General features: G+C 28.1%; 2 protein-coding genes and 1 long non-coding RNA gene across 6 annotated transcripts; 1 reads left to right on the top strand and 2 right to left on the bottom strand.

Moving 5' to 3' along the window:
* Positions 1–5,707: 5,707 nt before the first annotated feature.
* Positions 5,708–8,758, bottom strand: LOC149054942 (uncharacterized). Of its 2 annotated transcripts, XR_016192041.1 has the most exons (4): positions 8,651–8,758; positions 6,237–6,338; positions 6,086–6,172; positions 5,708–5,836 (listed from the first exon to the last, which is right to left on the bottom strand). It is a non-coding gene; the product is annotated as an uncharacterized LOC149054942 (long non-coding RNA). The 2 variants fall into 2 exon arrangements; XR_016192042.1 differs by lacking the exon at positions 6,086–6,172 and having other exon boundaries at positions 5,750–5,836.
* Positions 8,759–10,573: 1,815 nt separating this feature from the next.
* Positions 10,574–14,216, top strand: LOC107162132 (uncharacterized). 3 transcript variants are annotated; one of them, XM_015508907.2, is made up of 5 exons: positions 10,574–11,067; positions 12,003–12,537; positions 13,075–13,177; positions 13,363–13,523; positions 13,607–14,216. In XM_015508907.2, the coding sequence occupies exons 1-5, from the start codon at positions 10,866–10,868 to the stop codon at positions 13,734–13,736; spliced, it is 1,131 nt and encodes a 376-aa protein (XP_015364393.1). In that variant the 5' UTR covers positions 10,574–10,865; the 3' UTR covers positions 13,737–14,216. The 3 variants fall into 3 exon arrangements, with proteins under 3 accessions (XP_015364393.1, XP_015364392.1, XP_089084430.1); XM_015508906.2 differs by having other exon boundaries at positions 12,003–12,546; XM_089228304.1 differs by lacking the exon at positions 10,574–11,067 and adding an exon at positions 11,357–11,580 and having other exon boundaries at positions 12,003–12,546.
* A 936-nt stretch (positions 14,217–15,152) lies between these two features.
* Positions 15,153–16,331, bottom strand: PDCD-5 (programmed cell death 5). The gene is made up of 4 exons (XM_015521171.2): positions 15,956–16,331; positions 15,745–15,859; positions 15,509–15,681; positions 15,153–15,403 (listed from the first exon to the last, which is right to left on the bottom strand). Exons 1-4 carry the CDS (start codon positions 16,022–16,024, stop codon positions 15,356–15,358), a joined length of 405 nt encoding a protein of 134 aa, XP_015376657.1. The 5' UTR covers positions 16,025–16,331; the 3' UTR covers positions 15,153–15,355.
* Positions 16,332–17,101: the final 770 nt, after the last annotated feature.

The following is a 17,101-nucleotide window of genomic DNA, read 5'->3' as shown; positions in this document are numbered from 1 at the left end:
AAGTTGACCCTTTACCTATATGAAAATATTTATTTAAAAAATATGTAAACGCAAAAACTCTCATGCAAAAATTAACACCCATGGTGATTTATTAATACACAGTATATACATATATACCTATAGTTTCTACAATACATAATATTGTAAAAACTTATTTATTAATTTTGTTTTCATCTAATATTGTGTTATAGTATTTCTAATTAATAACAAAAATTTGTTCTCTGTTATATTTATTCGTCAATTATTTCTTAGTTTTATCTTTTGTGTAGGAATTTTATTCTATATTTTTTATGTACGAGTACATCGATGAATACAAAATATTTGGAATTAATGTATAGAACATTCTATTGAACTTTATTATAGCCATTATATAATTGGTATGCATATTATACTAGCTGTATTAGACACAATAAGTCCTTAACACACCTGGGATCTATAAGCATGTAGACGAAAATTATTACTGTGGACGAGATTACAATTGGACTTAATTCGTTGGACCAAACGTCTGTCAACCATGGTGAGTAAGGTAAAGGAGTACCTATAATATATAGTTTAACTTGCAATGCCTGCAAAGAAATATTTCAACTAAATTGACAGAACCTTACTGTTCCAAACGAGAAAAGGGAAAATATTATTCATAATTTATACTGTCACCCATTTAGTTAAAAAATAACAGAATTTTCTTATTATTCATTATTCAAAAAAATCATTTTTATTTTATTTTTATTTTACTTATATTGATTATCAAAAATAAATCGGATACAGTTAAATGTATATAATTAAAATATATTACTATAATTTATTTAGGTATGTTACTGGGTATGTCAAGTTATAATTTTCAAATTTTTATTGTTTTGATGCGTTTTATAAAAATGTAAAACTTAAATGCTTATAAAATATTCTTTCTACTCATCTTTAGTAATTTTCAATTGCTATTATAACATTTTAGGACCAACATTCTATTACATTTTCAAGTTGTTTGTCAAAGCGAAAATAGTTTTATCGATATTTATAGAAATTGTTTGATAATCATTAATAATCATCGAAATAATTGAGATGTGGTTTATGTTATTTTCTTGCTTTTAAAATTATTCAAAATAAATACTTAAAAATTGTACATGCATTATATAATTATTTAATTATTGGAAATTAAGGTGATCTCTAATTATGTGCGTCTATGCGATCTGGAGTTTTTTTATGGTATAAACTATACAATAAAGCTTAAACTGGGGGTGGAGTGGCCGAGCGGACTAAGGCGTCGGTTGCGACGCACGCAGTCGCCGGTTCGAATCTCGGTCATGGGCAGCATCGCTCTTTGGGCATTTCGCGATGTCTGGAGAGAGAGGCCGCCGGCCCGCAACCGGGCATGGCAGAAACCCACGGGTGCCCATTCAAAATTCTGCCAAAAAAACCCACGAGTTAAAACCTTACAGTACCTTCCCCTACAGTTCCCCAGGCTAATGACCTGTTGTCGAAGCCCTAACCATAAAAAAAAGCTTAAACTATGTTATGTATTAATTAAATTTTTAAATGAGTATTACGATTGAGTATAGATATTATATAGGTATGGTATAGTATATACTATATATAATATATACCCAAATGGTATATTACTTAATACTAATGAGGTATATACTATATACAACATATACGGAGACCGCATACGACTTAATAGAATAACGGTTTTCTGAAATTTATCAACGGAAACATTTTTATTCATTATATCCACCCTGTAAAATATTTACAAAATATGTTTATTTATAATATGATAATGGTGTCACGTGCACGCTATTATTACAACTTTTATACCTGAGAATAGAAAATTTATACAAGGTTTCTCCTCATTATTTATTCTGAAACCAAAATGTCTCAAATTTAAATTAGCATAATCTATTTTTATAAAACATTTGTACTGATTAATGACTCCCCTTCTATAAATTTTGCAATTCGAGCACTGTCACACATGACGTCATATAATATTGATTGAAAATATTGTTCAAATTGTACACTATTTATTTTGTATTTTACAGAAATAATATACATTTTAAAATAAGTATATTTGAGTATTTTTTTATGAAAACTTTAGATAATAAACTCTATAATACTATTAATACTAATTATATTATAAAACAATTGTGTAAGTATTGTTTTTTATAGCAATTAAAAATATTAAAAATACATAGATATGTTTTTTTATTAGTATTTAAAGTTCAAATTTTTACAAAATTTCTAAAATATTCAATTTTTATACCTAAGAATTGACAATTTAAAACCATTCAAGTACCTAGATTATACTGTATAATTTAAAAGATGCTTTAAATATATCGACATTAAACACAGTTTTTTCACTGATATGTAAGTTCAATCTAGGACAAACTAAAATATGTACCTAATAGAAAAATAACGATTTAACTTATTTATTGTAATTTAAAAATATTATTTGTGGATACCTACTTGAAACTTATAAAAGTATATTGTAATATAGTAAACACACTAAGACATTTTCAAATCCAACTTTTTTAGCTAACATATTATATTTTATTATACTACTCATCTAATCAGGCCCACCTGCACATCATATTTTTGGCTCTGGTACAAAACTAAATCCGGGCCCTGAATATTTTTCTAATATATTTTGAAATAATTTTAAAGTAATTATTTGCATGATCAGTAGGCCCCTTGAAAGTCCAGGCCCCAGTACCCAGGCACGTAACTAGACATTTTTCTATAAGGGGGCCAATATTTTTTGGCCCCTTTCTGTTTTTTGTGCCCAATACCACTCCTCTCCTTATCAGACAATATCTATAAAAAATAATACTACATTTCACAATGTATTGTCTGTATTAGTTAGGTATTAGCATTATATTTTTGTTATTTATTAATATAGGTATACAATATACCTACATCTTAAAAAACTATATTAGGACAAGTCGTCTATTTCTATGGTTCGCTGCTTAGTGCTAAGTCTCTAAATCGATAGATAATAATATTATATTGGGACATACAGAGGTGGAGTGGGAAAAAAAATTCAGGCCAAGAAAATTAAGTTCCTCCAGGCCAACCAAAATTTTCATCTCCTGGTTAAAAATTGTATTTTATCTAATTTTGTAATATATATATAGGCAGGCAAACAACAAATAGGTACTAAAATTATATATTATAATAGTGTATGTATCTTACAGATAAAACAATTAACAAAACTATAAAACCGAAATAAAATTAGGTACACAAACCAAAATAATAATAAATCATAATAGGTATGTTCTAATTAAATTAAAATAAATATAGCAACTTACAAAGAATAAACTATTTTAGCTTTAGATATAATTATAATAATGGCTTTATCATAATTTAAAATATCAAAATAATAAAGAAATAATCAATTAAATTCAATTTCGTCTTCGTATATAGATAAATACTTTTTCATTACTCTATATTATTATTTTTTCTATCTAGGTATACTTTAGGTAAACAGCCATTTAGCTTCCGGGGCACCGGGAATTTTCAGTATCCTGGTGGGCCACTCCGCCCCTGGGGACATATCCTTTTGTTAGGCATGTTTATTTTATTATACGATTACCGTATTGGTCCACTATTATATAAAGTATTGTCTGTAGTAGTTGTGTTTATCAAATGTGCGTTCGATACCCGTATTTGGCATTCCTAGATTTCAATTTATTAATAGACGTCTTATTGTCTATCTTGTATTATTGACGAATATTTTTAAAATTTCGGAATTTAATTTTTGTTATACGATCGTTAACTTACTATATTATGGAGTACTATATAATATACAATTAGGATTTAACCGGCTTGGGACAATTATTATATTACACACCATAATATTTAAAAATAAAAATCAAGGGCCAGTCTGGGGCCACTGACATTTCTCAGGAGACCAGGCCCCCTAAGGCTCCCCCATTGGTGACGTGCCTGCCACTACCATGGGTCCTTCTGATCCACTCTTGAAAGGGCCTGAATCTAATGCTCAATAGTAAAATTAATAACTTAGCGACAATATTATTAAATACCTATACTTAGTAATACGCAGAATGACTATTTTCGCTCAAAATTGTTTATCGTTTACTATGGTTGAATATCATTGAATTCATACATAACACAATGACTGCAGCTCTAGACACCAGCTGTAAGCAGAGCAGAGCAGTACTCACTTACCCACCTTTTTGAAACATAATATAGATTCAAAAATAAAATTTAAAGATATAGTAAAAATAAAATGAAACAACTACCTATATTAATTAATTTAACTATATTATTACTTGAATCGCATATTGAAAAATTGCATAACTATAAATATTTTTTCGACACGAAAAAATGCCGACGGCACACTCGGCACAGTGTTTCCAAACATCCATCTAGTATTAACTGCGCCCAACTCTTCTTAACTTCAGTGATCAAACCATAGACCTTATACTATATTATAGTATAAGGTCTATGGATCAAACGAGAGTTAGTGTATTCAACGTGGGGTACGGTTGTAGGCGAAAAATTATAAAGTGTTATCAAATAATTTAAGAACCTAACCTACTTATTGAAACACCCATAACAAAATTATAACTTATAGATAGGAGGTACCTATTTTCTATTATATATAGTCTAGCTATAATAGTACTATACACATTATTATATCATATTATATCACGTATACTCAATGTGTTAACGAATTATTTAATGTTTCAAACTTAAACATGCAACTATACAAGATGAGTTCTCTGATTAGTATTGTACCATAATTTATAAAACAATTAGATAAACATTTTTTTGTAGTAACCATGCTACTAGAGATATAATAGATGTATTAAATTTGAATATCCAATGATACATAATTGACAATTGTATACGAAAAATGATTCTGAACGTTTGATTTATTTAGGTAAGTACCTATATAACAATTATACAAGTAATTTATTTTTCTATCTATCAGTAAATAATAAATAATAATAATATACTAATTACTAATACTTACGTATTACTTCTAAATATTTTCTATAATAAAAATAAACTTATTAATGAAACCGAGAAGACTTTTCAATGGTCCTGGCGGCTCAAAAATGTCTTCTAATATAACTTTTGTTACGGCATCACATGTGGCAATAATATTTTCTAGTGAATGGCAACCTTACTCAGTTAATCATGTTTCCTGCAATATTGACATGAACTATAAGCAACATTAACATAATAATCAGTTAAATACCTAGATCGTACCTACCTAATAAAATAGATTAAATGCAGACATTTCTCTATGTTGTCAAAATAAAATTGAGGACAATTTAGGATTTTTCGCTGTCCAATATTATTTTTACAGAGAGCTTTTTTATTCTTTCGATTCGCTGTAGCCTGTAATGTAATGTGCTTGTGTACAACACTCTTATTGACAAATCGAATACATTTGTCAGCGTTCAACATTACGGATTATAGAGTTCGCCTTATTGACGGTTTCGTTTCATTTCATATATTAAAAATAACAAATTGACAACAAATCTCTTTTTCCTTCATACTGTATAGCAACCAATATAGGTACGATTAACTGTATATTGTAATATAAATTTATATTGAAAAGAAATGTAAAAATAATCTACAAAGCTCAAATAAAAATAATAATTTCTCCATATTATCATAAATTACGCAATAAGAATATAAATAAATGTAAATTATACAAAAACATTAATTACATGATTATCCATTTCTTTAATACTAATAATATTATACTAATTTAGTTTTAGCCAATTATAGGTTTCTGAACATATTATAAGTTTAAAACCTTAGTATTAGATAAGTTTTATCCCCGGTCTGACCGTGCGTCCGTTATAGTAACCTGAAAAATATAATATAATAAAATATTAAGATAATTATTTATTGGATAGAATACGATTGCGCGCATTACTATTGCGCACGTACCCTTTTGGTTTACGATTGCGCGTGTTAATTACGATTACACGATTGTGCAATATTGCCAAATTTAATAAAACGATGATACAAATTCTAAGATAATTATCTGATTATCTCATCTTTTGTCGTAATTTTGAATTCCCACCATATAATCACATGAATGTAGTTGAGTTACCTACTAATATCTGCTATAATAATATCATTTATCATCATTGAACCATTAAACGAAGTGCGTTCTGAATGAAGAAATTTTTTTTTCTAACTGAAATTTACATTTTCACTTTTAATTTAAGAACTACAAATGGCCCGAAAAGTTTTCACCGTACCTTTGATGGACAGTTTTATGCATGTCATCCTGCAGTTCCAGTAGTAATTTCTGTTTTAGTTCAAACGCAAGCCGAAACGTCCACAAAATTGTATTCGATCGTCTAAAAAGATTCTATTAATAAAATAGCAAAAAAAGATAAGCTACTTAATTATAAAACTAATAGTGTATATAACAATTATAAAACTATTAGTGTATATAACAATTATAAAAATAACAAGACCCTGACGAATATAAAACTTTGGCAACTGGGAATTTAGCAAGCTCGCAAAATGAGCTTTCCTAATTTTATTTAATCTATTTTACAGCGTGGAGTGGCCAATACTTACATAATCCATATTTCTATGATTTATTATAGTTTAATATAATCTCAAATCAATGGAAACCATTTAAATAAATAAAAAATATTCGATTTTCGATTTTCGTAAGCCCGATGAAATTCATAGCAACCTACAGGGGTTAAAAAAATAAACATCTTTAACAGCCTACTACATCTACTTCGTCCAATTTTAAAATCAAAATTCCCAATCCAATTCCATTTTAGAATGTACAAATATTTTTATAACCTATATAGGCATTGGGCATATGCGATCCAAATTTGAGACTGCAGTGTTAAGCCTTTCCAAATTCACACTATACAAACATTCCAGTCGATTACTCTTCGTACGATAACCTCCGCACCTTGGTTAGTATCTAACGCCACACTATACTCTGAACTAAAAATCAAATCAGATGACTAATAAATTAGCCACCATACATTACAGATCTTTTTATTCCAAACAACGTTTCTATACTAACCCATTAGTATTGCAAATCTCATCCGATACGCAACTCATAAATCCACTCAAGAGAAAATATAGCATAGATTTAATAACCTAAAATCATAAATCACGGTGGGTTCAATTAAATTACTAGTTGGACTCTCTCCTCGTACAATTCTCAGATAAATAAATTATCTTATTTTCTTATTGTGCGCTGTTCTAACACAGATTGTGAATATTCTTTATAAATAAATAAAAATAAAGGTATAAGTTATAGGTGTATACATTATTTAGTCATATACTCATATAGATTCCAACTACCTGGGTACTTCAACTTCAATTATAATAAATTTTAATAATGGTACCTAATATTTCATATTTTCATAATAATAATATTATATTATATATACCTAATGTATATGTATCAGCACTTCACCAATCAGTAATTAGGTAGTATTTTACCTACAAAATGTATATTATATCATCTTAATGACAAAGATGTATACTCAAGTACTTACACTGCACCAACACTACTAAATAAGTACCTAACTTTGAGATTTACTTATATACATATATAAGTATATAGATACTGTCATACTGATGCAATCTAAGAACATTAATTAACAGTAGTTAGATTACAGATAATAATAATAATATGTTCAACGACCAACGAACAGAGCTATATTGAATATTTGAATAAGCTATCGTTCCGTAGTATACGTATGCAGTATTAATCATGATATGAATTTATTAATACTGCATAATAAATATCAAATTTATTGCAATTAATTATAATGGCTTACATCTAGGTAAAAAAATTGGGTGTATATTAAAACAATTTTGAAGTTCTACCAAACTTGGAACATCACGTAACGTTATTAGCTATCATTATTATTTATTTGTGTAATTTAGAAATATAAATTTGTTATTTTATTCTATGATTTTATATTCAAATTTACTACTTTTTCTGTAGGAATCTACTACTACTACAAAAAAAACATTTTATAGTGATAGTGATATATTATTTAATGTGTCGGATTGCCGTGTGCGTGAAGAGTTGTGATGCAGAAGAACGAATTTCGGCATGAACCGCGTATTCTTTCACTGGGCAAAGCATAGCCAAAGTAGGAGTATCCTATATACATTATTCCTATCTCCTATGCATCTATACATTCTATACTATAATATGTAATATCGTAATGTATACTAACTGTAGTGCAATGATTCCCAACGTGGACGTTACCGCCCCCTTGTGGGCATTTTTTATTTTGAAGGGGGCGTTTTTCTAAGGGGGCGCTCATCTATCATTTAAGGTTTTTATTGTTTATAACTGATTGCAAATAAAAACTAATTTAAAATACCAAATGTAATATATAGAATTATATAGGTATAATATTTATAGCACTTAAATAACATCTAAATAATTATCTTATAGGACTATATGAAGATTTTAGATTAGTTTAGGTACTAGGTGGTTGAAAAATTGATTCTGGGGTGGGGGGGGTATGAATAAAAGGGGCGTTGAGTAAAAAAAGGTTGAGAAACACTGTTGTAGTGTGTTATACAAGAATTGAAGGACGTGCAGTCATTCGGTGCAAATGTTTATTTAATGGTTTAAATTAGGTAATTTCAAACTCAAAATAGGCATACCTACCTTTAATATTGTGTTTTTTTTTTGCATATACATTTGATCACCGCAGGCGAGCCACAATAAAAATTCCTTCGGCTTTATTCAAAAATGCAAAATCAGCTAATAAACTCGTATTTATTTGACTGTAATCTATATACTAATACTAGCGTAATACTGTGTTATTGTACATTACCTATCCATAATAATATAAACATTTGCTGGTACCTACATGCGTTAAGCTGCTGAAAAACAATTGCTTATGACCAGTGATCGCAATTTACATACCCATTAGCTGTAATGACCGGCTGGTGTTTAAAAATACATTACACTTAGGTATTATGAAAATAACACGTTTATTATTTTTTTTGTAGACAATTCATACAGTCGTAAACTCGCGCCTTACCTATTATACAGGGTGATTTTTTTATCATGAACCACTCATTATTTCAAAAAGTATCAATGTTTTTTAAAATATTTTTTTACAAAGTTTCATATTGTTAAAAAACAACGTTTTTATGAAAAAATTATATTTTTTAATATTTTTTATCCTTATAATTTTTTAAGTTTTTTACTTTTTTGAATGGCAACCTACAGTTTTAATTTCATATTCCAAAGCAGAATATTTTTCTAAGTATTTTGATACGTAAAAATCGAATTTTGGACGAGTAGTTCATGAGTTATAAGTATTTAAAGTTTAGACAAGCGGAGTAGTGGACAAACATTTTGCGGGGTAACCCCGTACCACTCCACTCCGCCAATCTAAACTTTAAATACTTATAACTCATAAACTACTCGTCCAAAATTCGACTTTTACGTATCAAAATACTAAGAAAAATATTCTGCTTTGGAATATGAAATTAAAACTCTAGGTTGCCATTCAAAAAAGTAAAAAACTTAAAAAATTATAAGGATAAAAAATATTAAAAAATATAATTTTTTTATAAAAACGTTGTTTTTTTAACAACATGAAACTTTGTAAAAAAATATTTTCAAAAACATTGATACTTTTTGAAATAATGAGTGGTTCATGATAAAAAAATCGCCCTGTATATCTACTACTCTATAATATACGAATTACGAACTATTATTTTTAAATGTTCCAAACACAACACATACCTACCTATAACAGTAATAATACTGCAGATCTGCAGCCAATCATAGTGTTCCTAATTACGGAACATGACTTATTATAATAATATATAATGTACATGGCGCCGCCGCCCCCCGTGATGAACAACATGACACTTTTGTATAATTATTTCTAATAAAATAAGCAGGTACGGGTATGTAAGATATAAAAAATAAAATTATACCATGGTTGCTATTTTTTATTTAAACGCAGTTCTACAACTGTAGTCTGGTACTTGGTAGTCGTAAGCTATTTTTATATTTTTAGGAATTAGTGATTTCAGGGTTGTAGGTATTTAAAAACTTGTAAAAATATAACAGTATACTTAGAAAAACAAATTTGTTTGATATAATGTAAACAAACAATATTTATCGATTTTCTTACAACACTAACAAATCGAACCAAATTCCATTGGTTTAATTTAAATTATGTTAATACTGTTAATAAGTTGGTAGAAACCATAGGGCAATAAATAATAATAGAAACTATTATACGTTATAATAAAATATAGGGACATTTTATGTTTACATATATATAGGTACTAATACTACTAATATTATTGTATTAGATTTCTTTTGGTTTTGTTTACGTTACACTGTTACACTATAATAATACTATATTATTTTATATAGTTCCGCATAAATAAGCATGATAAAAGGTGGATATTATTCAATATTTCAATCGTTTACCTACTTCCGAGTTCCGGGTGAATACGGGTAAAAAAAAGAATTTAATATTGTATACTAGGAAACACTGGATCCATTATCACTATAACCCCTACTCTTTAATTTTGTTTTGTCAAATGTGTCGCTATTACTGCTATTACATTAGTATTTTGCAAATTATTTTGAAAAAAAAAATTGATTAAACACTAATGTCTAATATAGTAATATATTAAAAAAATTAAACATTAGCTTCTTGTTACAGTTTGTAAAATATTTTGACTTGTTTTCTTATGAATAATAATTTTATTGAAATAATTATCTTAGCATTTGCATCAACAGTTAGGTAGTGCCATGTGGAGACGACTGATCATCTCTTGATTCGCAAAATAATCATCGAGCCATATAACATATTCATTTATATATATATGTATGATATTTTTATACAATGTCCGAAGAAGAAGACAAAAATACATTAAATGACGTCGACAATGCTGTGGCTAATCCACCGAGTAATGAAGGTGATAATGACAGTCAACCAGATAGTTTATTAGTAAACGGTAATGAGAATACTCCCCCGTGTCAATTGGATATTGGTCTTGGTACTCATACGGATAGCAGACGTCATGACAGTAATTTGAATGCAAATGGTAAGTACACATATAATTATGTTTAACTGTTAGATTGTATGTTAAACTTAAACTCTTAAATTTTATTCATATTAAAATTGTAATAAAAAAATATTTTATGATATAATATTTAAGTTGGAATTTAATGGCTAAAAATATAATGTATTTTATCACATAAAGAATGGTTTAAAGTTAATTTACTAGTTATAATAACCTTTAATCCATAGTTTGTTTTAAGATACTTAAATACTAGGTAGTTATAGAATAGTTGCTTATCAATAATTATGTTATTTCATCTTTTACATAGGTAGTGTATTATACTTATCTATGATAATATATAACACACTAAATATTGAGTAGGACCTACTTTGAATAAAATGTGTAATTGAAAATGCACAGTTATTGGAATGTTGCATTGTGGTACTGCATTCTTTGGTCCTTTCACCTTTCACTTACTTTAACTGTTGGTTGACACAATTTTTTTATTTATATATCTTTTATCGTTAATTTATTACCAACATCCCTCAATGCAAGGTAGTTAATTATATTTATAACATAGTAAATAAATTTTTAAAAAACTTTAATTTTTTAAGCTGAATATTTAAATTGGGTATACATATATAAAACATTAATCAAACCATAATTCAATGTTAAAATCTAATGATTTGTTCTAATCTAAAAAAAGTGCTTGTATTAACTTAATAAAACATAACTATATATACATTTAAATTTTTAGCTTCTCAAATAAAACTATTTTTTCTTAAATAAAAATAAATAAATCATTTGAACTTAATTTTAATCATTGATCATTACTAGTGCTTAAGTTTTGTAAATTTAAAAATAATTTATTGGGAAGCAGATTACCTATATACTTTTTTCCTTTTAATATTTCTTTGTATCTATTACAAATTTAATTATTTTCAAAGTATTAATCATAACATTTTATTTTCTAATAGACTCTGGAGACGCCACTGCTTGCAGTATCAAGCGTGAAGATAATCTTTTATCTTTTAGACATTTTTTATGCAACAATGGACACAATCAAACATCAAAACCAAAAGTCGAAGTTGTACCTAGTGTGTCACAACCAGTGAGGCCATTAACAGAGACATCAACCTTACCAGACTTTGTTCAAGATCACATGACTACTGATCAACCTTATGACAGTGGTGATCTGGATTCACGGTCAAATAGTATTGATTTGACACGTGGGATAAATCGGCCATCTATGTTCGGCAACCGTAGTAACCGTACACCTCAGCAATGTGTGGTTATGCCACTAGATCTTCCATTCACCAACACAACAACACAACCCCGTGCTACCACACCTACAACTACTAACAGTTTGCCTGATTTTTTGTCTGATGGCCCTATTGGCGTTCCAGTTGTTCATCCAGTCACTCGGAATGAACAGTTGACTGATCGAAACCGTATAAGCATTACCATTAATCCTCAACGTGGTACTACACCAATTAACCAGAATTATACGAGGTTTCAAAGGTTTTTTTATTTTGGTATTAATTACCTTCCTTTATCTCATTTTATCTGTGGTTAATTAAATCCATTTTACTGTTATTGTTTATTGGAGTGATGATTTATTCAATTTTTCCTGGAACTTTTACCGCCTGTTTTGAGAATAGTATAATGTGCTTGCTGGGACGTTAACCTCTGCTTTGAAATGTGGAGTTTCTAAGCTTCAGTCTCATATTATAACTTGTGTACCATATACTCCTTGTTAGAATTGTAAAAAAAAAAAAAACATGTTTCATAAAAATCAATTTGAATAGTAAGTTTTAGTTTATTTTGATATTTCACTGAAATGCGTTAGAGACTCTTTTTATCAGAACTAGGGTGTATCATTATAATTAATTGGTTCTATTGCAATCAAATAACAGCACTTTGTATTTTTGAGTGACAAGGAATTGTTATTACAATGTTATAATTTTTAATAGATGACAACCCTATTAATCACAGGTAAAATGATCCTAAAGTTGAAACAATATTTTGTAACTAAATATCTTGTTTTAGACACAGTGAAGTAGTTGATGCTAGAGTGGCTAGGCTAGAAGCAACAGAACAAGACTTAAGAACAACTATATTGAATTTAAATAATATGTTACAACAAACACTGGTAAGTTACTATTTTTGTTTGAGTGATAAATTGAACATCGATAAAAATAATTAATTGTATAACCCAAATGTGCAGTTTATGAAAAAATTTAAATAAATATAATTGAAACCAATGTACTAGGTGATTTGATTCATTGAAACTATTTTTGAATACTAATGTGATGCGTACAATTTATTGTTTTTTAGCTAAGGGCTCAAAGAGCTGAAGATCAAGTGAGATCTTTGAGAACTTTATTGAGGGCTAGAGAACAAGGTCTTAATTCTGGGAATTTATCAACGATTCCATCGAATATATCAGTTGCTGAACAGATACGTCATGGTACACGAAACGCTGAGATAATGCTTAAGTGAGTTTTGGTTATAAAATATTATCTATTTAATATTTATTAGTTCTTGGATGAAATTGATAAAATATTAAATTTCGATATAGTTTGTTGAGGGATAACTATCAGGACTTGAACAATGTGGCAGCACGCCTCGAGCAACAAGATACCATTCAGACTTCCAATACTCAATTGTCAGTTGACCCAAGTGATACAACTGATAATAATGTTACATAACATTCCTGTTATACAATTATATTAGTTGTACACATATATTACTGGAAATTATTTATTCATTATGTTTTATAATTACTTGTTTACATTTTGTGCAGATTTATTGCCAAGACTGGACCTCAATTGTTTTGTTTTCTATATAATGATTATTATTATTATTATTATTATTATTATTATTAGTATTATATTATGTATTGCCATCCAATGCTTAAATTGTTTTCCCATTTTTTATTTAGAATGCAAGTATAAAGCAATAGAAACATTTTTTCTACAAATAATCTTACAGACTGTACGTTTCTATGAAACTAAAAATATAAAGGGACAAGTATATTCATCCAAAAACAAAATGTGGGATACATTTTTCATGATTGTTAACCAAATACATTAATTTTTAACTAAATAGAACTTATAATGTTATCACAGTGACATTTTAGTTGTAGATATGATTAACAAAATAAAATATATTTTATTGATAAAAATAAAGTTGTTTATATTATTAACCTGTGTTCAATGTTGAAATGATTATATTATTTATTTAATATTTTATATGGACATTTAGAAAGCATTAAATTAGTTTTAAACATGCAATAAACACTATAAATTATTGTCTAATGTAAGTCACATTCATATTTAATTTATTAAATACACTCCAACAATTGTATCATTAAATTTTTGATATTAGCTGGTAGAATACTATAAAACTATAAGAGTAATATTTTGGTGAATTTAGTTATTCCAAACTAAAAATATATTACACTATTTATAGTTTGTATAGTGTACAATGTACATAGTATGCATTATGCCCAAAATATTGATTCTAAGAGCCAAATTCGAGGTAATTATTCCTATTATACTAACATTTTAATATATTAAATTGACAATTTTATACTACCGATACTGACTCGGGTTATTAAGACAAACTAAAAAAATGAAGTTCAATAATACTGGATTAATTTAAATCTCTTATTTACATTGTTAATGTATATGGAATAAATTATTAATTTTAACAGAACTCTACCAAAATATATTTGTTCATTACATATATTATGCAGAAATATTTAGCTATCAGTCTCAAACCCACACTTTATGAAGTTAATGTTTAAAAAAAATATTATATGGTTACAAATTAATAATAATTTGCCATAATAGAGAATGTGACTAGCATGTTTTATTTTAATTAAATATATATATGAAGTACTTAATTAGAAATATTATATGATTAATAAATAATATCTAAATTTTTACATTGTTTTAACATGAACATTGAATACTTAATTCATAATTTACTATTAACCATAAGTCCATGAATTATAATAATAGAATAATCAATAATCACAAACCAATTGTAGATAAGATAAAATTTAAATTATATCTTACATTATTGTGAATCATGAAACAGGATATAATAATTTAGGTTAGTTTGATCAAAAATATAATTTTGTTTATTATGTTTTTTTTTTTTTTTTAAGGTAATAACAAAGCTCAATTTATGTATTATTATTATTTCGGACAATAAAATAATGTTTGTTAAAATCTCATTAAATTCATAATAGATACTTACGCGTTAGTACAAAATTATATATATATATAAAGTAATGTTTTAAAGTTAAAATAATTTAGTGTTAGAAATCAGAATCAGAATCATCAAGAGCAGCTCTTCTTCGATCAAACTGAAAAATAAAAAATTTAAAGCAAATAAATAAACATTATTACATTGAGTTTTATATATTTTATAGTCACTAGTCAGAATAGTTATGGGTCAAAATATAGTTTACCTTGACAGTAGTTTTGCGTTCTTGTGACTGCATTTGACTGTTCACTTGTTCTAACAAACCAATAAGTTCATCTTCTCCTAATTTATTAACAATCTGTCCAGACTGTGCCATTCTAAGTAACATATTTTCTACCATGCGTCCTTTTTCTGGTTTACCAATCATCAAAGTGTTCACTGTATTAACAAACCCAATATTAATGTCTATATTTTGTTTTATTTTGAATACTAAAATCTTACGTCTTGCTCGAGCAGCTTGGTTTAATACTTGGGTAAGTATTGAGTGTTTCATGTCTTCAACCGCCTGACGCTGCTGTTCCGCTTGTTTTTGCTTCTCAGGATTGTCGGCTTGCGACTAACCAAAAGTAAACATTTCATCGGTGTTAGTGTACAATAATGATGAGAAAAAATATAATACGATTATACAATATAGCTCCAGTGTTTCACTTACTCCACCAAGTTCCGACTGCATCTGGGCCATTCTCTTTGAGCGCAGGCTCTCCAGTTCGGAATCATCCATCTTGACTGTCGAGGGTCTGGGTGACAGATGAACGTCCAACAGCAGCAAACACGTTCGATTGAACACCTATAAGTAGTAGGTTTCAAATTTTACCTTTTCGTGTTTAGTCGATTTGACCGGAAATACAGAAATTTATCTGATTTGTGAGTAAGCATTTGCACGTTAGTTGTGCTAGGTGAAATCTTAAACGCAACGAAAATTGTACGTATGTACTATAAATGGATACTCGGTACAGTCATAGAAGAGATGTGGAAAATTGTAACAGGTCGAATTTCGAGGTTTGAAAGACGTCGGAATTAAATGTAAACACGAGGAAAGATAACGGATATCGTGCCAAAGGTACAGAGTTGCCAATCTTATAAGAAAAAGAAAACTCGATCGCCCTGTTGGGTTTCATAATTCAATATTTTTTCTTTTTGTATTATGAATTAACTTTTGAGTTTTTTCTTTTTAATTTTTCTTTTTGTAGTATAAGTTAACACCATAATATGATGGTTCTGTGTTCTAATGTAAGTATTTCATGGTGTTAGCCATTAGGAGTATTAGGACAGGTATTTATTTATTCTATTTTATTTTTAGATACCTTTCTGGATAATATTGTATACTTGTAAGCAATTAACTAAAGTAACACAATGTTGTCAGTTACAGATGTGAACTAAGATATAAAACTTAGTCCATGATTAAAACCACATACTTCACAAATACCTATAATATAATAAACTTTTATTTGTGATTACAATTTATTACAGTATATTGGCCCAGGTAGGTAGGTACTAGGTATATGCACAAATTAGAGTACAAACAGCGGTACGAACAAGCAGAAGTTACACATTATTGTGTATTTTTGTCATAGGTGGAAATTGGGGGTGGGTGTTAGGGATAGCTTAGCACCCCAAAACTATTGAACGTTTTTCAAAACCCCCATTTCGTATTTTGTAAAAATTCATTCAAATTTCCATCTATGTCTTATGATTTGTATAATGTATATATTAGAAAAATTCGTTCATTTTACATTTAAATTCCCGAGAAAATAATTAAAATTGCTTGAAGTTGAATAGCTCTCATTCCTATTTGGGT

The sequence above is a fragment of the Diuraphis noxia genome, unplaced genomic scaffold (genome assembly GCF_037042655.1).
Source record: "Diuraphis noxia isolate RWA-SAM2 unplaced genomic scaffold, SU_Dnox_SAM2 contig0005, whole genome shotgun sequence".
Taxonomy (NCBI): domain Eukaryota; kingdom Metazoa; phylum Arthropoda; class Insecta; order Hemiptera; family Aphididae; genus Diuraphis; species Diuraphis noxia.
This window is presented reverse-complemented; position numbering and strand designations above follow the sequence as displayed.